Genomic DNA, 24,205 nt, shown 5'->3' on the forward strand with positions numbered 1-24,205 from the left:
TAAAATATTGTAGGATGCTCATCTCTGTGAGAACATTTTCACTAACGTTACCATTAAATCGTTTATGGACACATAGCAATGGCACATAGACACAATTTTGATGGGCTAGCTTGCTTTCAAACTTATGCATATTTGACAATTTCATAGGGTAAATAATTATTTGACAACAAAATTGTCGATCAAAACCAGTAATTTCATGGGCTGAAGTAGCTACGATATCCTACCTCAAATCCATCCATGCATCTTCTATACCACTTATCCCTTTCAGGGCCATGGGGAACCTGGAGCCTATCCCAGGGAGCATCGGGCCTTACAAGGCGGGGTACACCCTGGACAGGGTGCCAATCCATCGCAGGGCACACAATCACACACACTCACACACCATACACTATGGACACTTTAGACATGCCAATCAGCCTACCTGGACTGGGGGAGGAAACGGGAGTACCCAGAGGAAGCCCCCACAGCACGGGGTGAACATGCAAACTCCGCACACACAGGGCCACGGTTGGAATCCAACCCCCGACCCTGGCGGTGTGAGGCGAACATTTGAATGCTGTGTTGTAACCGCCCTCACTTCAGGATGCAAGGTTTTTTTTCCACAGATGGTCACAGAGTATTCGATTAATCTCCAAACGAATCCATTCCGCTTTCATTGTGTACGAGTAGCCACCTCTCTGAAAATCCATACCAGTCCATATCTTGCGTGGGGGGGACAAAACCTAGATTTTGAAATGTGGGGGGAACATGTCCCCCTATCAGAATGGCCCCTACACCCAAGAACTCAGCAGTGTGTAAATAAGCAATATAACCTACCTGAAGTATTCCTTTCGGCAGGAACTGGCCACTCCAGTTGAACAGGATTGCATTTCTGCAGTATTGATATGGTTTGGTACGGGGTAGGGGATAGTGTAATAAGCGGAAGCAATACCTCATAATTGCGAGATAACCGTGAGCTGTTAACTCATAATAGTAAGATAAAAAGTTACAATGATGTGATACTATATTGCAATTTTTACCTGCGAAATTAATCTGCATAATACTTTCCTCATATGTGGTGGAAAAAAAGCTTCCATAGTAGAAAGTCCTTTGTTAAAGGAGTTTCAATAAAAGAGCTTATTTTTTATGATTTTCAGCTGACATTTTAGTCAAGAAACGAGCAAGGGGAAAGGATATCTCTCTGTGATCTAACTCAACTAGTTTTCTTTCTAGGTCTCCTCTTAGGCCTCATTCTACAATTAGACTGATTTGAACTGTTTTATATTTTCTACATTTCTTGTCCTTGTTTGTGTGATGCTTGCATATTTGCTGAGTAAAATGTCGACATTTAACATGTTTGGTTTGTCTAGGTCAAACTAAGATTTGAAGAAATTCAACATGGGTGAAAAAATATATCTAGCATTTTCTAAGTGTTATAGGATAAATACTGATTAATTTAGGAAAGCTAATATGTATTTGATAGAATATTTTCATTTTATTATTTTTTCATATTTTTTATTACAAAAAAAATTAAAGACAAACTGACCTCCAGTTACTTTGATCTCTTCCTTAGTTTCAATGATAGTCTTCGCATCTTGTACGATTTCTGCAGGAGTTTTTGTTGTGGCGTAGATGGTTCTTTTTGGCAATGCAATCATAGGCTTCTGTGGATCGGTTTCTTGCTCTTTGCTGAAGTCAACACTAATAAGATTCACCTCATCATCCATTAATGCACGAACTGCAATACGTATATTGTCATTCGATTCTCCTCTGCTTACCACCAACAGGTACTGCTTATAGCCCTGAGCAATTCGGCTGCCTGCTTCAGTGCTGAGCAGGTGAGTCCGCACATAATCCATTGCTTTTCCAAGTTGGCTCTGCCCAGTGCCTCTGAGTCGGAATTTGCGGATAAGTGCAAGTGCTTCAGTTTTAGTTTTGTAAGCATCAAAACGAAATTCCACTGAAACCTCTTCACCAAACTGAGCCAAAGCCATCCGATTAGATGTGCTTGCCACGTTAAGTTGAGTGGCTAGGCGATTCAGGAACTGTATTACCTTTTGGGTCTGTCCAACTGTGCTGTCCACCAACACAAACACATCTGCATACTTTGGAGCGAGAGCTAAAATAGAGATATTATTACAGTGAAATAAATTGTTTCAGTAGTGGTGGACTGTAATATTTCAAAATACGTTATTAAAGTGGATAATGATTGAGAATGTAACTCAAAAAAAAAAAAAAAAGAAATGTCCTCTCACATTCAACTGCCTTTTTTTTTTTTTTTTTTTTTACAGCAGATTTCTTAACGTGTAATTATTTTTATTAACATAAAAACATCCAACAACTGAGATGTAAACTGAACAAGTTTCACAGACATTTGATGAACAGAAATGGAATAATGAGTACCTGAACAAGGTGGGGGGGGGGGGGGGGGTGTCAATATTAAAAGTAACAGTCAGTATGTGGTGTCCTCCATACTACAATGTATGTGGTAGTAGTCCACAAGTACTACAGTGCATCTCATCCTCATGGACTGCACCAGATTTGTCAGTTCTTGCTGTGAGATGTTATTCCACTCTTCCACTAAGGCATTTGCAAGATCATGTCAGGGGTGACCCATGGTTACATGTAATTTTCAACTGTCCTTCCTGTCTCCCTGTAGCACTCTCTTAGGCGTCTTACATTACAGACATTGCAGTTTATTGCTCTGGCCACATCTGCAGTCCTCATTCCTCCCTGCAGCAGGCTTATGGCATGTTCACACAGGTGAGCAGGAACCCTAGGCATCTTTCTTCTGGTGTTTTTCAGAGTCAGTAGAAAGGTCTCTTTAGTGTCCTAAGTTATTGTAACTGTGACCTTAATTGCCTACCGCCTGTAAACTGTTCGTGTCTTAAGGACTCTTCCACGGGTGCATGTGAAATAATTGTTTATGTTTCATTGAACAAGCATGAAAAACATTGTTTAAACCCTTTTCAATAAAGATCTATAAAGCTTATTTGGATTTTACTAAATTATCTTTAAAATACAGTCTCCTGAAAAAGGGACATTTCTTGTTTTACTGAGTATATATTTGAGATAGTGAGTATAACATTACCTTCTTGCTGGGCCTCCACAGAAATACATACTTTGTCTACTGCACTGGTGGTTGCTTTCAGCAGCTCCTCATATTCAGTGAAACTCAGTACAAAACGGTGATATGGTTCATTAGCAATGGACTGCAGGCCTGTAATGCTGACTTCACCAACCCCAATGGCAAAGAGTAACACCCCCTTTTCCTTAAGGTCCATGGCTGGCATCTTCGTTTTATCAGTGGAGTCACCGTCTGTGATCACCACAGCAATCTGAGGCACATTTTGATTGATCCGACTGCCAGCTGATTCTATGAAGTAATTATCTAGAATAAAGCTGAGAGCTTTTCCGGTCTCAGTGCCTCCTTTTAGGTAGGTGAGTTTGTCTACCTTCGCCAGCAGGTCATTCTTGTCTGCATACTCCCCCAACAAGAACTCTTGCCGTGGATCATTACTAAACTGTGCCACTCCTACTCTGACTTTATCAGGCTTAATATCAAGACCTTCTATGAACGTGTGCAGGAACTGCTTCATCCTCAGGAAGTCTACATCTCCAATGCTACCAGAGCTATCCACAAGGAATACAATGTCAGCCAAATTAGCCTTGCACCCTAGAAATAAAAAACACATGAATATAACACATGTTGTTTAGTTAATGTTACAATTTTATTTTCTAAACAGTTAGCTATATACACTCATGAGAGTATAGAACCAGAACGACCTGGTAAAACATTCTCCTTCACTGCTAATGATCTGTCAATGTGTAGACAATTAATTACTACTGATGTACCTAATATTGGAATGTTCTGAAAACTTTTTTAAACAGCAGTCCATGTAAGTTGAATGTGCTTCACAGCACAGTTGTTGCTATTGGACCATTGGTTACAAAATAAACAGAAATTTGCATTGAAATGAAAAGAATGTACCACAGCAAAGTTGCAAGTGGACATTTAGCTTTATTGTCATGAATTTCTCCTCATGCTGAGTGCTGGAGCATTCAGTGAATGTGAACTGCCCTAAGTGCAATAGCACACGTTTCCGGTATGTTATTGTCTTTTTTTACATTTACTGTACACGTGTGTTTTTGTTTTGCTCTCTGTCCTGTCTCTGCCCCTGTATTGTTATTGGTTGTTTCCCTCATGTGTTCTCATTATTCACAGCTGTTCCTGTTACCCACTTGATTAGTTTGTCTATTTATACCTTTGTGTTTCTGTTTTATATCACCAAGTATTGTTTCAGTGTTTTACCAGCTGGGCCATACCAAACCTTTGTTCTGTGTTTAATTTCTTGGTTTCTCGACTTCTCTTAGTTTCTGGGTGTTCACATTCTGCCTTTGCCCTATTCACTCTGTTTGCTGATCATCTGACCTGCTCCTGTTTTTGGACCTTGATATTGCCTTCACTTTTTGGACTTGTCTGCCTGCTTCTCTTAAATAAAGCTTATACTGCACTTGCATCAGCCTCACCCTGCATGTACATGACAATTATATTATATGCATAATGCATTTTATTGAATCATTTTTTTAGTCATGTAACATTTCCGATTTTCTTCACCAATTATATGCAAATATATGGACTATAAAGTCAGTGAATTTTTATCAAGAGATTACTAGTATCAAACTATACTTTGATTATTATACTTTGATATGATTATATCATATCAAAAACGGTGGTGTTTAATTGGGAGTAATTATTTTATCATACCCCCATACCATACCCCCACCAATGTTTACTCCAAGTTAATACCTTTGTGTACATCTGTTTTTTGTGCACTGCACACAAGAAAACTTGATGTTAAAATGAAGAGAGGTAGCAGTCCTTTTAGTTTTCCCATGGTCTCAGTGATCTAATGGATAAATACAGAACAATTAATAACATATCAACATGATTTGCACACAATGTCAACACTCTATTTTTATTGAAATGCTTGCAGAAGGTCTCAGCTAAATTGCTAACATGTTCAACGTCAAGTTCAAGTTTAATTATTATACAGTGGCGGAAATAAGTATTGAACGCGTCAATATTTTTTCAGTAAATATATTTACAATGAGGCTATTTACATGAAATTTTCACCAGACTTTGGTATTAACTCAAGAAATGCACACATATAAAGAAATCTGAACATTAAGTTAATAAATGAAGTTACGTGTAATAAAGAGGAATAAAACAGAAAAAAAAGTATTGAACACGCTAACTAAAATTGATTTAATACTTAGTGGAGAAGCCTTTGTTTCTAATGACAGCTTCAAGACGCTTCCTGTATGAAGAAATTAATCAGCCTCAGTATGCAGGTGTGATTTTAGCCCATTCTAAACATATTGTCTTATATAAATATAATACAATACAATAATCACCTTGATTTTTTTCTCTGAAATCAATTGAGAGTTTCCTTTGCTGTATGCTTTCGATCGTTGTACAGCTGGAAGGTCCACCCACATCTCATCATCATCCTGTGGATGGCAGCAGATTCTTCTCAAGAGTCTCCCGGTAAAGCGCTCCATTCATCGTTCCTTCAATTATATGAAGTCTGCCAGTACCATGTGATGAAAAACAGCCCCACACCATAAATGGTAAAATGGCACACTTATATAGTGCTTTTATCCCAATCACTTTACACTGTGTCTCATTCACCCATTCACACACCAATGGTAGCAGAGCTGCCATGCAAGGCACTAACTTGCCATTGAGACCAACTCGGGGTTCAACTTGCCCAAGGACCCTTCAGAATGTGGGCTGGGAATTGAGCCAGGAATCATGCAAGTTGGGAATCGAACCACCGACCCTATGATTAGTGGACAACCCACTCTACCAACTGAGCCACAGCCGCCCACCTCCAAACGTCAACCTCCACCTCCAAACGTCACTGTTGGTATAGTGTTTTAAGGGTTATGTGCAGTGCCATTTCTTCTCCAAACATGAAGTGTAGTATGACAGCAAAAAAGTTAGGCGCGTCCAAATGAGTTGTAGCAAACTGTTAATGAGCTTCGACATGCCTTTTCTTTAATAATGGAGTCTTACGGGGTGAGCATGCATAGAGGCCATGGCAGTGGAATGCGTTGCCTATTGTTTTCTCTGTGACGATGGTCCTTGGCTCCTGGGCTACTCTTCTGACTCCCTGGTCAGAAATCTTGCGAGGAGCTCCTGTGCATGGCCCGTTGATGACTGAGTGATGTTGCTTCCACTTACGGATAATTGCCCCAGTGGTGCTTACTGGAGGATTCGGAAGTTTTGAAATATGTCTGTATCCGATTCCATCGATATGTTTCGCAACAATAAGGTTGCGAAGGTCTTGTTAGAGCTCTTTACTTTTACCCATCATGAGATGTTTCTTGTGTGACACCTTGGTAACTAAAAGCCTTCTTATAGACCATCAATTTACTAACCCAGCTGATATTAATTTGCACAGATAGGGGGCATAATTACTTACGGATTTCAGCTGGTTAATTGGCTTACCTTGCCTTGGAGAACTGTTTTTTCTTAGCGTGTTCAATACTTTTTTCCTGTGTCATTCCACTTTATTACACATAAGTTTGTTAATGGACTTTAATGTTGTTAATTCTTTATATTTGCAGATTTCTTGAGTCAATACTGATGTCTTGTGAAAATGTCATGTGAATAACCTCATTGGAAATATATTTACTGAAAAAAATGTTGACGCATTCAATACTTATTTCCCCCACTCTGTGCTTTAGAACACTTTGTTTAAAAAACAATGAAATTCTTACTCAGAGCCCCATACTGCTGTAAGTTAAAATTGTTCACCCATGGTCGAGTAACACATTAGTTGATTTTTGAAGTGCAAAGAAGTAAACACAACCTATGCAACAAACTATGCAGCAAAAAAGAAACGTCCTCTCACATTCAGCTGCTTTTATTTCCAGCAAATTTCGTAACATGTGTAAATATCTGTATTAACATAAAAACATTCAACAACTGAGACATAATCTGAACATGTTTCACAGATATTTGATGTCAGAAATGGAATAATGAATCCCTGAACAAGGGGGGGGGGGGGGGGGGGGGGGGGGAGTGGGGCTTCAATATCAAAAGTAACAGTCAGTATTTAAGTACTACAGTGCATCTCATCCTCATGGACTGCACCAGATTTGTCAGTTCTTCCTGTGAGATTACCTCACGACCATCAGCTATCCTTCCTGTCTCCCTGTACTAGCACTAGCTTAGCTGTCTTAATAGCCTACCGCCTGTAAACTGTTAGTGTCTTAAGGTGCACAGGTTAATGTTCTACAGGTGCATGTGCGATAATTGTTTATGGTGTTTGGGCAAGCATGAAAAACATTATTTAAACCCTTTCCAATAAAGATCTATAAAGTTTATTTGGATTTTACAGTTATCTTTAAAATACAGTCTCCTGAAAAGGGGACGTTTCTTTTTTTTTTTTTTTGCTGAGTATATTAAAAAAAAATTATGCAAATGTTAATGCACAGTTACATTTTGATCAACTTATTAATATTATAAAAATAGTAATAGTGGCATGTGCAAACATTTGCACACCCTTCCCATTGTAAAATCTCATAACCTAATTAACCTAACCTTAATTAACTCAGGTTCTCAGGTAAAATACTCAAAAGTCACACTCAACAACGGGCTTTTTTGCCATAGGTGTCCAAACCTTTGCATACAAATGTACATTCAGCAGCGAACGTGGACTGGAGTGGCCAGTCAACATAAAATATAAAACTGACGAGGCCATAAAAATGACATAAAATCTAAAGCAGTAAATACAGTATTTAAAATAGAATTAAGTGACTGTGCAGTTGAGGTAAAACAGAAGTTGACCTCGTTTAGCAAGCTGAATATAAATGGATTTATTTATAACTCATTTGTATAATACCACATGATATTTGGTATTCATTAAAATCCAAAGTTGTCAAGATCTTGTGATCTCCCTGAATGATTCTAATATCGAACCAACTGTATTTCTTGCCTCACATTGCTAACCTCATGTGTCATTCAAGTTTCTCCCACACAGCATTGCTCAACTGGACACAGAATCTTTCAAGGTACAAAGAAGACATGCTTAAAGACTCTTCTCTGTCCTGGCACCAAGGTGGTGGAGTGAACACCTCCGATTGTCTGAACAGCAGTGGCTGTCTACAAAATGAAGAGTAAAGACCTAAACCTTCAATATGTACTTGAATTGGCACTTTGTTAATCTATTTTGAAAAAAATCCCTTGACTTGTGTGTTTTCTATTTATATTGTACTAACCTCCCCTGACATGGTTTTAGGTAAATTATATTTTTAGAACGTGACCTAGTGAACAAGCACTGGGGTATTTAATATAGGCAACAAAGCATTTCTGTATGTCACAGAGGATGAGTTTGTCTGCTAAATGCTCTAAATGTAAACACCATGCTATGCCACTACCATCGGAGATCCTTGTGACAGCTCTTGACTGGCAGCTGAAGTTTGACCAAAGGAAGCAACTAAGATTTCCACTGAACATCTGTCTCTCCTAACCCTCCTTATGCTCCACCCTCAGACAAGTCCCACTGACCCACTGTCATTCTGTCTGCATTGAGTAAGAAGTTCAATGTCCTGAAGGCTAATGAGAGAAAACAATCAAAGTATGAGGACATGGTGGAGCAGTGCTGCTACAAGACTTTGCAAACCAGTTACTCAGAAAATTGTATTATTTGCTGAGAATGATGAAGTAAATAGGCACAAAGCCATTAGGAATACCCCAGAGGCAGTAAACAAAACCTTCTAATTGACTGTACATCAAGAGGAGCAACCTGTTGATACCTTTGCATACAAATGTACATTCAACAATGAAAGTGGACTAGAGTGGCCAGTCAAAATAAAATATAAAACTGACAAGTCAATAAAAAATGACATAAAATCTAAAGCAGTAAATACAGAATTTAAAATAGAATTAAGTGACTGTGCAGTTGAGGTAAAACAGAAGTGGACCTCGTTTATCAAGCTGAATATAAATGGATTTATTTATAACTCATTTGTAGAATACCACATGATATTTGGTATTCATTAAAATGTATGCTACTTGTACTCCTGAGTGTGTGTAAATTTATGCATACTAAGACTAACTAATGTAGACTCTTTTGCTTCCCAGATGGCTCATTTGCCATTTTTTTCTGAACCTGGCCATTGTTTTGACATATTATGAGCAGTGAATGTTCTGTTTTTTTGCCTAACTATGGCTGATATTGTTTAATTAAATATTACTCTATCTTATAATCAACAAAATAACATTATATAAAATCTATTTAAAGAATTGTTCAATCTGAAAGGCACTACAAATGTACATTAACATACAGAATGCATTAATATGCATAAAATGTTTGCTGTGTGTATGCTTCATTAAGAAGATTCATTTCCATTTATCCTGATCATTGATCACCTCCCCTAATACACTGATCGCATGCAGCAGATCTTCAACAAGCAGCAGTGTATTGTGTCTTCTCTGTCATACTGTCTCATACACACAAACACATAGGACTATTCACAGAAACAACTCAGATGATGAAAGAGAGGTTTCTTATAGTTCAAGAGTAATAGCATTGCCTGCATAAAAATCACTACACAGGTCAAAGATACAATTATGAATAAATTAAAATGCATATGCAAATGGTGTTTATGACATAATTAACTGAATACACTCTCAGAAATAAAGGTACACAGTTGTACATCTTTTTCTTTATCTTGTGTGTATGAGGCAGCGTACCTTTATGCCTTTAAAAATAATTAAAGGTACATAGCTGGACCACTTAAGGACCACTGATGTACCTCTAAAGCCTTACTCTGAACCGTAATTACAAGTGCCCAGTATGTACTTAAGCATAAAGATGAACCCCAGCAAAAAGAGAAAGTTCAGTTTGGTACCTTTAGGATATTTCTGAGAGTGTACACAACCTAATTTTTTTAAACTTTCCAAAACAGATTTTCTAAATCAATCAATCAAACAATCAATCACCAAAACAACACCTGTTTCGGGAAATTGTTACATTGAAAACATGCACGAGTTCTTTTTACTTCCATCTTACACAATGCAGTATTCAGTAAATACTGCCCATTTTATATTTTATTTATAAATATATAACAGTAAATTAAATAACACATCACATAGCGCACCTATAGGCTACTCCCTTTAACATGCAACAGGAAATGTTTTTGCAAACCTGTTACTGAAGGCTGCTCACCCAAAATGTTCAGTGCAGATATTAGTGAAGCATATTGTGTCTATCCAGTTGTCGTTCACAATCAATTACACTAAATGTGTTTTTGGTTTTGTTTTTTTTAAGTACGAACTATGCGCTTGTTGAGTAAGTACAGTGATGTGAAGCAAGCGCGCGCAGACACAGCACTCTAATAAGTGGGAGCACTTGGACCACGCCTCTCTCTCGTCTCACACACTTTTACAGCACTGTATGGTCCAGATCAAGACGAGTGGGTGTTACTGTTATTCCCCCACAGTGTGACCCGAGTACAAAAATATTTGCCAACTCTATGACTCTTGGTCGAGAAAAGTGTAGCAGCATCTTCAGCAAAGTGTTCTGTAGAATCCAGTCTTCTAATTGTTTCCAGACATGTTAACCATACATGTCTGCTGAAATGAGCGAAAAGAAAAAAAGGAGGCGATATGGGGGGAACTAAACAGTATAAAACATAGTTGATGAATTAAACTCCCTGTTGGGGGGGGGGGGGGGGGGGGGTAACAAAAAAACAAACAAACAATAGAAACCCTCATAGAATGGAAACTGTAACGATCCCTGTTGATCTCTACTGGTAATCTGTTGCCTTCTATTGGTAGAATGTTATGTGTGGTGGATACCATTAAAAATCAATAATAGTAATGGTTTTAATGGTTAGCTGAACGAGTTTTATCCCCTAAAAGATTGCTGTTTGTGTATTTATCGCAGGATTATAATACATTTCATACTTTAGCATTCAAGTAGTCTATGACCGTTTTCATATTTATAACAGCAAAGTTAATAATCCAGGATACAAGGGAACTATCAGGTCTAAACAGCAACACAAAATTAATTTTGAAATTATAGTTTAATAAAAAAAAAAATCCTTTTTAATATGCACATTTTTATTGGCTACTAGTTTTTATTATGAACCCGTAACAATGAGACAGACTGTTTCAACATTATTTATTGAATAAATAAAGGGATAATATATAGAATTATATAAAACCAATATAAAAATTAGGTTTAACACTCTCATAACATTTTTTAAAAATGCAAAGAGATTGGCACATTATGTAATTTCTTCAGTTTGACAGAATAGTCTTAGATGCATGACATCAACTATTTGTTCAAGGAACATATGCATGTCCTTCATCTCAGTAAAGACAAGGCTGAATGGTTCTAGCATCAATTCTTTCATCTAGAAATTCAGCTTTCCCTAATTTTTCCATGGCCTCAGAAATGTCTTGGTCTTCCATGCAGAGTATTTTAGGTAACTGAACAGAACCAAGCAGCACACTTGGTTGTTCCAAACACCACTTGCTGGCTGTCTTCAAATCTCTCATCAAACGGTTCTGTAAGCATAAACATGCATGAAAACATAAGGCTCATGAGGACAAGGGAGTTAATATTGTAATAAACAATAGTAAAAAAAAACCCACAATAATAACATGCATTAATATTCAAAAAACAAAACACTGAAGCAACTATTGCTTTGTTGCTAGTCCTCTAAAAAAAATCATGCCTCTTGTGGTGATTCAAGTGGTGGATTCTCCAACATGGGATATAGAGCGCAACACGATGTGCACTGTGGTATCACAGGGTTTTCAGAAACAAATATTGATTGGCACATCTTAGATGAGGACACAGGACTGAAGAAACCAAATTTATATATAAAACTGTTTAAACTGATATGTGAATTATACACCGTAGCTTTTAATGTTTTGTTGTTAGAATTATTGATATTAAAACTGTGTACAGGAAGCATTCAAACGACATGAACTGAATTGAAAAGCAGGATCGAATGTGTTTTTGACTATTGAAATATTAAATGATGTGATTTCAAAATCCCAGTACATATTTTGCTAATAAAAACACTACATTTAATTGTAATTTCATTCAGTATAGTTATTAAATCAACAACACCACTATCACTTCCACTGCCACTCTTTCCATTGCAAAACAAACAAACAAATAAAATAGGGACAGTAAAAAAAATAGGGAAAGTATGCCATGTAATCAGAGAAGGAACTGTGACTACAGTTCCCAGCATCCACTGCATCACAGTCACATGACCACCTGAATCAGGTTCCTGTTAACGAGCAAAGCCACAGTTCGCACTGCATTCTTTGCCATTGTCCCTGTTGCTGTGTTTATGATTATTCTTAGCTTTAGTGTTTTTCCTGCTGATTGGTTGTGCTATTAATTAAAGGAATTCTGCACTTGCATCCGTCTCCACCTTGGAATTGTGACATTGTGCAGTAGTTTCAACGTATAAATGACAATAAACTTATGAGAGTATACCATTCTGTTAAATAGTTTAGCTTATGTATGCAAGACAATAACGTAATCTTTTCGCGTTTGGGTAGTTAGGCTATACAATTAACGTTAACAAAGAGCCATGCGTTTTGTAGACCAGCATACGTTTGTATTTCAGATATTTATATTTCAAAACATATAATCTATAAAGTCTTTATATAATCTAATATGTCACGTATGTGTGTATATTTACATATACTTACGGCAGTAATTCTTGAATGACATTGGAAGTAATATTCCATTAATATTCCAGTAATTTCTCACTCCGAAACGTGGCAATATTTGTCGAGTACAAGTGCCGTCGAAGGAGGTGGAGACTGTAAGTGACGTCACTTGCAGAGGAAGCGCAGGTGTCTGAGAGTGCAAGTGCTACTTTGCAGCCAGACTCTTCTCGTATGGGTTGGTGAATATGTTGTCCCACTTTTCACCAATTCGTTGATAATTTCTCTTGTTCAAATCCATGAGTATGTCACATGAACATAATTAAAAGTAGGAAGCTATTTCTGGCAGGTTTATGGCTTAAAGCTCCTGTCAACAAGGTAGCAATGACAAAGAGTAAGGTTTCCACAATGTTTTTGTTTCCCAAGCCCAAGTAAAAAATATTGCAGAGTATATTTTGTAGAGTATATTTTGAGGCATATATTTTTGCAGCAAGTGACAAAAATATGATATGACAGCAGCATAAATATATTGTGAGATTAGAAAGTTTGAGTGCTGTGTCCATTTAGTTTAAAAAACTACACTGGAGTTTTACACAGATTGTGTGCAAATTGTGGAAATTCAAGACCATTGTCACCCTCATCAGGAGTGGTCCACCAACAAATATCACTCCAAGAGCAAAACGTGCAATAGTCCACAAGGTCACAAAGGAACCCAAGATAACTTCTAAGCAACTAAAGGTTTCTCTCACATTGGCTAATGTTCATCAGTCCACTGTCAGGAGAACACTGAACAACAATGGTGTGCATGGTAGGGTTGCAAGGAGAAAACCACTGCTTTTCAAAAAGAACATTGCTGCCCATCTGCAGTTTGCTAAAGATCATGTGGATAAACCAGAAGCCTGTTGGAAAAATGTTTTGTGGATTGATGAGAAAGTATTGCATTCCAGCATCATAACATTATCTAACAGCTTTATCCCATCTGTGAAATATGGTGGCCTAAGCACACAAATCATTCTACCAAAGAATTTTTAAAGAAGAATAAAGTTAATGTTTTGGAATGGCCAAGTCAAAGTCCTGACCTTATTTCAGTAGAAATGATGTGAAGGACCCGAAGCAAGCAATTAGCTGTTCTGCACTGAAGTGTGAGATAAAATTCTTCCAAACCCATGTGCAGGACTTAGTTGCAGATATGTAATTTTAGAACACTTTCTACAATAAATAAATTACCAAGTACCTTATTTTTATCTAATTTGTTTAATTGGGTTGTCTTTGTCTACTTTGAGGACTTGTGTGAAAATCTGATGATGTTTTAGGCCAAAGTGACACAGAAATATAGAAAATCCTAAAGGGTTTACAAACTTTCAAGCACCACTGTACGCAGACTGCTGAAGTTTGCATGTACCTCATTATAGGTCCATCACTCTGATACTTGGCTTCACTTGCTGTAGGGAGTGGGATATGTTAGCCCTCACCTCAGTGTGTCATCCAAGTGGAATGATTTGCTCAGTGTGGAAGAAACTTTTCATGCTGATGTGATAATGATGGTTATCAAACTCAGCAAATGGTCTTAGTATCTATAAACAGTTACATTTGTTTCAGATATGCAGATTAGTGTGGGCAAATATTCAAGCCTTTGTGATAAATCATTAAAACAACTATTCATGTAAATATATTTTTAACACGTTCTGCTTCAAGTTTCAATTAGTCAACAAATGTGAATTTTTTTTCTCTACATAGGCAATTAGACTGTGGGTGTACAAACTGAAAAAAAAAAAAATTATGGACTTTTGACCAGCAATCATAAACTGGGAAAATCTGTATTGGTTGATCTGGGTGGAACTGCTAGTGGGTGGAATTGCCATACAGTCCCTTAGGGCAACTTGCACTGTGATACGGGTCAGAATATTCTCAGGTGTAAATATGCAGCTCTTATACGCGTTGGCATTTTTGAGTAGCCTAAATGTTTTATGTTCATAGTAATTGAATATTATTAAAACTAATGGTGGTATTGATATCTGTGTAAAACTGTTGCCTCTATAGTACAAGGGCAGAGGAAAGTGAATATCCAGGAAATATAGAAGTTTATCGCTGTGAAAAACCTGGTTAATTTTCACGGTGGACATGTCATTCTCCCTTACTATAAGCTTCTTGCTGCATTTGAGAAGAACACAATGACCTTCTCAGAATGAAGCCAACATATGTTTGACAAAACCACTGATGCAGTTTTTCAGTTAGCCTAGTTAATACAATGACTTTATCGAGCATGCCAGAAAAAAATAAATAACTCAAACTCAAAAAATAAGACGGGAAGAAAGTATAAATGAGGCATCTTTGAAATATTTTGCATTTTTGAGCAAAAATGGGTTTTAACCCTTATGCGTCAATTAAAAAAAGTTACACATAGATAGAGGACAAAAATGTCCATGTCAAAAAACTGTCATAGAAATATTATATATTAATAGTTTAATTCCACTTTCACTGACTGATTTTTTACCAGCATCAGTTTTGATCGTAGCTACCAAACATTCATTCATTTTCAGAATTTTAACCCTTTAAATGTCAGTTTCTTTTCATAATGAAGAAATCTTCAAAGCTCAGTAACCATATTTGACTCGTATGCATGGGGTGGGATTTGTGATTTCCAATACAATATAATTTCATTCTTTCAAATAATCACACACACACACACACACACACACACACACACACACACACACACACACACACACACACACACACACACACACACACATAATTTTCAGTACACACATACAAACCACAACTCTGACATCCATACAAACATGCCCACACAATTATAGCTGCATCATGGGGTCACGGGGAACCTGGAGCCTATCCCAGGAAGCATCGGGCACAAGGCGGGGTACACCCTGGACAGGGTGCCAGTCTATCGCAGGGCACAATCACATACACACTGAAAATAGTACACATTTCAGAAAAAAAAATTCAATGTTTTGAAACCTTGTCAACAAAATAAAAGCCTGTTAACACAGAATGCATGTTTTTATGCTTAAACGTGACGGGGATTAAATACTGCAGTTTGAATCCGTTTCAATGGGGACATTTTTGTCCTTAAGGTCCTAAGTCCTATTTTGTGTACCTAGTTTAAAATAGATTTTTGAAAGCAAACGAGGGTGAAATATTAGAATTCCAATTAAAATACTTTTTGCAAAATGTATGCAGTTTGCATTAACGCAGACAAAATGAAAAAAAAAATGGAAAAGACAAAAATGTCCATAAGGACACACAAGGGTTAAACATAGTATGCTAATTAGTAATTTAATTTTCAATATTAAAAAAAATACCTAATGAACATGTCATTTTGTTTTTCAATTTTGAAACCAAAAACGGATGAACGCAACGTACATGGACTGAAAGACCATACATCAATTACATTGGAATGTTGTACAGTCAGGTTGATAAGTATTTGGACAGTGACACAATTTTAGTAATTTTGTCTCTGTACACCATCACAGTGGATTTGAAATGTAGCAATCAAGATGTTATTGAAGTGTAGACTTTCAACTTTAATTCAATGTGGTTTAACAAAAATATTGCATTAACTGTTTAGGAATTACAGACATTACAGTCCCTAAAAGAATCGTAAATATTATACATGGATGTAAATCCTCGGATGTAAATCCTTTGCAGTCAATGACTGCCTGAAGTCTGGAACCCATGGATATCACCAATGCTGAGTTTCCTCATTTGAGATGCTTTGCAAAAATCACAAAAGTCATGTCACTGTCCAAATACTTATGGACCTGTAGTTCACGGTTAGTGATCAATTACCATAGAGACCATGGAGTATTCTGGACTTTTCGGAACATACAGTAATGTAATTCTTTCCAAAGCCAGATTTATTCCATTTTACAGTTCCAGAGAACCACTGCACCCTTTTAAAGTTTTCATAAGAACTCATATCACAAAGCTGAGTTTGTCTACAGCATATGTTAATGATTCCCAGGTTCTTGGCTTTATGAATAACAGCTGACACATTACTGCCAAACTTCCACTTCTGCTCTTATATGGGAACTCAGATGCTGCTTTTCACTTTTAAATCAGCATGAAGGATTTAATAAACTTAAGGAATGGTTATACCCCTAAAGTATATTTAGTGTGTTCCATGACTGTGGTAGTCAGATGTGAACTTATGAGTTGATGGCAACTCTAATTATCACTTTAAAACTAGTCTAAGGATTAGGTTGGGAATATTTAAAGAAGAAATTGCTTAATGTTTTGCTCTGTCGTTATTGGTGTGTTAAATGAAGCCTCTCAAGGTAATTAAAAACAACTAATACTCTAATAACTAATTTTAACCATAATAATAACTAATTTTAGCCAATCCACCTACAGGAGTGAACACTATAATAAAACAGGAACCATGAACTAGTCATAAATCTTTAATAATTTAAGGTAACTGTTGTTACCATTCAGTTATATTAGTCACTTATCTGGACCTACATAAACAAAGGGTTTTATGAAATTGGACTTTTTCAAAGTGTAATTGCATGTTTGTGAATGTGAGTAACAAAGTGGACTAGAACTACGCATGCAGTGTATTTGGGTTGCAGCATTTTTTTTCTTCTTAATTATACAGACAAAGGAGGTATAGCATAGATATGAATTAGATCATCTTTATATAGAGTGTTAATATACAGTATTATTTAGGTAATATTTTCAATAAAGGTCAAACCAGGTTGCAATATCTTGTAATTTGCATTTAATTAGTACGATTTGCCTTACAATGGAGTATAGCAAGTGCAATCAAATGTTCTCACTATACCAGGCCAAAGATGTGTCAGTACAAATAGGAGCTCACGTCCCTCAGCTTCCCTCAGCTGTTTCTGGGCCAGTAATGTGTCTGACAATGGAGCAAAATCTTCTAGGTTTGACTCCTGGCTGGCTGCAGCTAATTTTCTGGCAGAGGAGTACATTTCTTTGCCCAGCAGTGTGGAGTGCCATGATTGTGTAGAAGTTAGTACTCTGTGTTGTGGCCGCGTCAACCGTGGGTCAAATCTGGGTCACGCCATTGGGTTTCCCACCTCACTGTTGAATGCTAAGGTTGAGCATGGCTTATGCCCTCTGGCCCTTTTTTGCTGGAAAAGCACAAGTAGGTAGGATCTCACTTCGCTCAGCTGGGCCAGTGGTGCAATGAATAATGCATCTGACTATAAATTTACATTTACATTTACATTTATTCACTTAGTAGACGCTTTTATCCAAAGCGACTTACAAATGAGAAAGATACAAGCAATATATATCAAGCAGAGAACAACACAAGAAGTGCTACCATACAAGATATATTAATTGAATTCCAGAAGAAGCAAAATGCAAAGTAGAGGTGTAAGTGCATTTTTTATTTTTTTATTTTTTTTTATTATGAGTTGGTTAGGTGTTCATGGACGAGGTGGGTCTTTAGCTGTTTTTTGAAGATGGTGAGAGATTCTGCGGTCCGGATTGAGATTGGAAGTGCATTCCACCACTGAGGAACAGTTAGTGTGTGAAGGTTCTGGAAAGAGACCTTGCGCCACGCTGAGTTGGAACTGCTAAACGTTGCTCGCTAATTGATCGCAGATTGCGAGAGGGAACGTAGGCCTTCAGAAGAGAGTTGAGGTAGGAGGGTGCTGTTCCTGACAAGGTCTTGTAGGTGAGCATCAAGGCCTTGAACTTGATGCGGGCAGCTACAGGAAGCCAGTGGAGGAAGATGAAGAGGGGTGTGACATGGGTTTTCTTGGACTGGTTGAAGACAAGGCGCGCTGCAGCATTCTGAATCATCTCAAGGGGTTTGATGGAGCTGGCTGGGAGGCCTGAATAAATAAATAAATAAATTCCCTTCCTCCTTCACATCTGCCACAGTCTCAAACAAAAAGTCCTTTGATGATGTGATGGAATTTTGTGTGGAAATGTATTAAATAATAATATACCTACAATGAGTATTGTAATGAATTGATCCTTGCATGTTGGATATGCAAAGCTGTACAAAAGATGTGATAATTTATGTATTGCTTTTTAATTCATTGTTGATTAACCCAGACATTTCACATACTATCAGTGCATTTTGCTACATTAAGAATGTTGTTATTAACCAAACTCCAATAACATAACAGCACATCAAAAAAAAAAAAAAAGCATGACAGCAGATCCCTGAAGCGCAGTGAGGTAATCCAGCTGAGCACAGACATCATTAATTGATGTCATGTTGAATTTATGCTTGAGAGCGCTTGAGATTTGACTTGCTTGGATTCTTTTCTACTTGCATCTCATACTTGCATCCTTCCCTCACATCCTAAAGGGGTGGCGCTAAGATGCAAGGAAAGGAAGTGAGGAAAGGAAATGAGGATGCACAAATAAGAACTGAGAAGCACCCAAAAAAAAAGACTTGACATGACTGGAAGCGTAAGTACATAGGCTTTCACTTCCACAAGCTTTCTGTGGGCTGGTGCTGCAATGCATAGCACGTCTGATTAAGGATCAGAAGATTCCAACTTCGACTTCTGATTGGCCCAGCTTAGCTCTCTCTTACCCCAACATCCTGGACCCACCTGATTGTTAACTCCAACAAACCAGCAACGCTGGTATTCACTGGTACTATCTGGACATAGTAGTCCTTTTTTTGGGGTAAAGTTCATCTTAACACCCTCAGCTCAAACCTGTGCAGGGGGGAAATGAAATGCTCTTCATCCAGCATCCGGTTTTCTGTTAAAGTAAGAAAAAATGATCAGGCTATGTTATGTTAATGTGCCTAAGGTACAAGGAACCTCTTCTCTTGCAAATGTTCAAATGTCAACCTGATGCTCAAAACTAGCAAAATGTTCACTTAGTTAATAACAGATGGGAAGCGTATGACGTATTCCTCAACAGAACCTGAAAATGGTCGTTCACTACAGTCAGAAATTGTCGCTGTGTTGCCTTTATTTCAATTCATTGCCTAAAACACTCTATAAATAAAATTAAATAACAATGAATTATTTTATTTAAGATGTATTTACGTTTGATCATTAATTGAGATGAACTCTCTGTGCCTTTCATTTCTCTCTGTGTTTGTGAGTGTGAGTACCAAAGTGGAATTGAACCATACATGCAGTGTATTTGGATTGCAGCATAAAAAAAAAATAAAAATGATACAGACAAATAATTACTCAGGTAACAGTAAAAGTAATAATGTTAATACTTACTTGAGTAAGCATAATAAAGTATCCAATGAGAAGACTACTCAAGTAGCAAGTTACTAGTTACTTCAGATCTGATTAAAATGAAGGGAATATCCTGAATCTCAGACTACATGGAGAACTGTAAGTCACACCTCTCCTTGAAAGTCTGTCTGTTCTGTTTATATGATATAAAACCTGGGTTCAAGATGAAGTAACATATCACAGTCCTGTGATGGGTACAGTAACAAAGAACCTGTCATTCCCTTTCAAAGGGAACTCCAAGTTACGTTTAGCATAACACTATGGGGAGCGCCCTCACACGCGACCGGCATCTGAAGCTTGTGTAAAATCATGCCTATTTATAGGCCTGCCATGATCAGGTGACGTGGCAATTAAGCACGTCGCGTGATATATATATAGCACTTGTGAACCGTGCCGTCAGCCTTATTATCTTCAGCGAGACTGCATGTCGGTTGTTTGTGCAAAGAAACAAAAAGACGCTCCATTTCCTCTCTATCTTTTCTCAAAATATCTGGACTTTTTTTTATCCCTTTAAAAAAAAAATCAGAAAAGAAAAAAAATTAATGAGCGAGAGAGAAAAATATGAGTGAGAGAATTCAGGAAGTGTGTTACGCCTTTCTCCCGTTTCATCACGGGGGAGTAGGGCTCACTTTCTGTGTGAAGTGTCTAGGGTTGGAGCATGCAATGGCAGCCCTCAAGAGTTCTGACTACGCATTGTAACGCCTAAATTAGGCAGCTCCGCTTGCAACTTGCTCTCTTCTCGGAAGCCGAAGTGAGTTGGGTTTCAGAGGCTCGCGGATCTGAGCCAGCCGCTGCCGATGCAGCTAGCCATCTCAGGTCTGGGGGATCTCTTATGGATCCGGAAGAGGAGCTGGATACGAGCGTTGCTTTATCTTTTGCTCTGTCTTCTGGGTCTGGCTCTCCACTGGGCTTTGGAGCTCACGTTGCAACTCCTCCTTTCACTATGGAAAGCCAAAAAAAAAATAAATAAATAAAAAGTAATAGTAATAATTCCTCTCTGACTCTGTGGAGCTAGAAGGATGTGCTAAAAACTGAGAGCAGCATATAAAGAGATTCTTGGAGTGATTACTAAGGCTGGATGAGCTTTTTTCTCCCCAGTGTAAGTAAATCCCTCACACTGCAGAAAACTCCCCTTTCTTCCAGAAGTGCATGACAAAATATTAGGCTACTGGGAGAAAACCATGCATAAGCCGTGTCGGATTATTCGGTCATTGTGGGGAATGAACAGCATGGCTATTTAGCCATGCTGAACGTGGAGGAGGTTGCGAGCTACCTCTCTCCACCATGTAAGGCCACCGTGGCATTGATGGGCAAGGCCTATGCAGTAGTAGTCTTGTTTGTGGGTCACTGCAGACAATGACAGTGTTGCAGGCCTACCAAGCAGACCTGCTGAGTTAGCTCGACATATGGCGGTATTGAGCCAGTTCCTTCCTTGTTGTGTCGAGTTCACCCGGGTATCCACGAGTGGAGCCCGGGCTAGCGCTAGTGCGAGGGAGACACAGAAGGCGAGTATGGCAGCCTGCCAACCCCCGCAGACAGCCAGGGGCACCGGGTGGCCACAGTCACGGCCTGCTACTAGGCCTGATCTGAGAATGGTCATAAAGACCAAGCAGAAAAAGAGGAGTGGTCCTGAGGGGCCGTGGAGGGACGTATCAGGGAACATGAGGCTGTTAGGGCAGTTAGCACCCAGTGCTACTGCAGGGCCTCCCCTAACCAAGGCTGTCCCAAGTTTTCAGTGTTCTCTGGTCAGCGAGCTGTCACAGGGCAATGAAAATCTGTTGCTTTCCCTCCAATAGAATGTGGAATAGTTAATATCACTGAAAGACTGTCTGGCAGCATGGAAACTACTGCCAAATGTGTCTCCATAGCGGGGTGCAGTTTAGAGCTCGACCCCCCCGGTTCAGAGGTGTGCTCATCACAGTAGTCAGCAGTAGACCAGAGCCCGACGTTAGCACAGGAAGTAAGATCCCACTTGGACAAAGGGGTCATAGAACATGTACTCCATTCCCTGACTGAGGGAGGTTTTTACAGTTGTTATTTCCTGGTCCACAAAAAATAGACAAGTATGAGGCCAATTTTAGATCTGTGCCATCTGAACTGTACTCTTTGGACATACAGGTTCAAGATACTGACACCCAAACTTATCGTTCCACAGATTCAGTTTTAGGATTGGTTTGTGACGATAGATCTAAAGGGTGCATATTTCCACATAGAAATATCGCTAGCTTTATCCCCTCGCACCTTCACAAAGTGCATGGATGTCATTCTGGCTCCACTGTAACTCCACGGCATCCATGTACTAAACTACCTGGACTACTGGTTAATTCTAGCATGATCCAGGGAACTGGAGGTTCAACATTGAGATGTTGTTCTCGTCCACATGAAGAGCTTGGGGCTCAGGTTTAACCTCAGAAAAGTATGCTTTCTCCAATGCAGTGGACAACTTTTCTAGCGGTTATACGGATTCTACTACGATGAGGGTGTTTCCATCCCCAACATGCATAGGGTCAATCCTATCAACATTGAGCAAGATAAAGATGGATGTTGGCATCCCCTCCAGTCTCCATGGGAGACTATTGGAGCTTATGGCAGCAGCAGCCAACATCATACCATTGGGCATATTGCACAGGAGACCATTCAGTGGTGGCTGAGAAGTTGGAGGTTTTGTCCAAGGATGAAACCTCTGAGAGTAATCAGTGTCATGTGGCAATGCCTATGTGCTCTGAGAATTTGAGTGTCCCCGGTTTCTAGCCTTGGGTCACACTCTAGGGGTGTCTACTTAGCACAAGACGGTGTTAACAGATTCCTCCCTCAGCTGGAGCTGTCCAGCTCACAGTCTCTGAGGCAACCCTCATCTGGAGCGGTATATAAATTGCCTAGAAATGTGGGCCATATTTCTAGCACTGAAATTCCTTCTTCCTCAATTGAGAGATCACCATGTGTTTACAGACAACACTGAGGTGGTCTCATATATTGACCACCAGGGAGGATTATGTCAGCGCCCCCTGTGCAACTAATTCTTCTCTGGGCAGAGGGAAAGTTTTGTCAGTGAGTGCAATGTACATTCTGGACAACTGGAATGTGGAGGCAGACATCCTGTTGAGGCAGGGGCTGAGGCCAGGGATTGGTGGCTCCATCCACAAGTGGTGGAGTCCATATTGCGGAGGTTTGGCCAAGCGGGACTTCATATGATCGCCTCCGATGAGACAACACACTGCCCGCTGTGGTCTCACTCACTCCTTCCACACAATTAGGGCTGGACGCCATGGTGCACATGTGGCCGAGGTCACATCTGTACGCGTTTCCCAAGGTCACTCTGCTCCCACAAGTTCTAGCGAGAGTTCGCCAAGACAGTATACGTCTGCACCTTATTGGCTGGCTCGAATATGGTTCTCAGAGATAATATCCCTGCTTGATGGCACTCCTTGGGAGATTCCCATCCACAGGGATCCACTGTAGACCCAGTGAACTGCGCAATAGCTACAGTTCTGGAGTTCTTACAAGGACGTTTCTCAGTGTGGTGGAGAAAAGGACTTTCAAATTTACCATTAGGCTCTGAAAAAGGACTTTCCAAGTTACCATTAGGTTCTGAAAAAGGACTTTCCAATTTACCATTAGGTTCAAAAGTGGAGAGACAAAACAATTTAGAGTGACCCTGGTCTCACTATTATCTTGCTGGGGGGTGGGGGGGTAGCTTGAATCAGCTACCCTTATAAATGGCTCCTCATGGTTTTCTCTTAAAATTAAGGCATTCCTTGCGAGACAAGAATCTTCACCATCTGAATTATGAGTAAGTTACATTTTTCAGTATTTCTAGTTTATAATTTATTTTCATATTTGCTCTATATCTCTATTTTATATATAGTTATACTGCTTGCAAAATGGTTTACTGTACTTCCTACTTCATAATATCATTATATTACCCTTCTACTATCCTACATATCCTACTACTCTTTACTTTTATATTTTATTATTATAAGATATTACCCTTATGATATCTTAATACTCCTTTTTATTATTCTTATAAAGTTATAATGTTGTGTGTGTGTGTGTGTGAGAGAGAAAGAGAGACAGAGAGAGTGTGTGTGTCACGTATCGGGGAAACTCTGGACTCCACTTCCCATCAGCCACTGCACTGCACTAGTTGTCACATGACCACCTGCACCTGATTCATGTTTTGGTTAATGAGCACTCATGGGTATAAATAGTCCTCGTCTGCACCATTAGTTTGTCTTTCGTTGTCTTAGACGCCTGTTGTTTATGTCTTGATGTTTGTTTGTCGCCACAGTGTGTTTCA

The 24,205-nt window shown here is 38.8% G+C and overlaps 1 protein-coding gene across 3 annotated transcripts in view; it reads right to left on the reverse strand.

The window, feature by feature from the left end:
* The window catches only part of LOC108270904 (collagen alpha-6(VI) chain), a 43,968-nt gene extending 33,583 nt beyond the window's left edge, over nt 1-10,385 (reverse strand). The window contains exons 1-5 of one of the 3 annotated variants that reach the window (XM_053683346.1): nt 10,203-10,385; nt 5,398-5,570; nt 4,790-4,889; nt 3,071-3,655; nt 1,526-2,098 (exon numbers count right to left, since the gene is read on the reverse strand). In XM_053683346.1, the coding sequence (XP_053539321.1) occupies nt 1,526-2,098; nt 3,071-3,655; nt 4,790-4,889; nt 5,398-5,544 (1,405 nt within the window). In that variant the 5' untranslated portion in view covers nt 5,545-5,570; nt 10,203-10,385. The remainder of the gene's footprint in view (nt 1-1,525; nt 2,099-3,070; nt 3,656-4,789; nt 4,890-5,397; nt 5,571-10,202) is intronic. The other 2 variants (XM_017477920.3, XM_017477910.3) reach the window with 2 other exon arrangements.
* Between the last annotated feature and the right edge of the window lie 13,820 nt (nt 10,386-24,205).

This window comes from Ictalurus punctatus, chromosome 1 (assembly GCF_001660625.3).
Source record: "Ictalurus punctatus breed USDA103 chromosome 1, Coco_2.0, whole genome shotgun sequence".
Taxonomy (NCBI): Eukaryota; Metazoa; Chordata; class Actinopteri; order Siluriformes; family Ictaluridae; genus Ictalurus; species Ictalurus punctatus.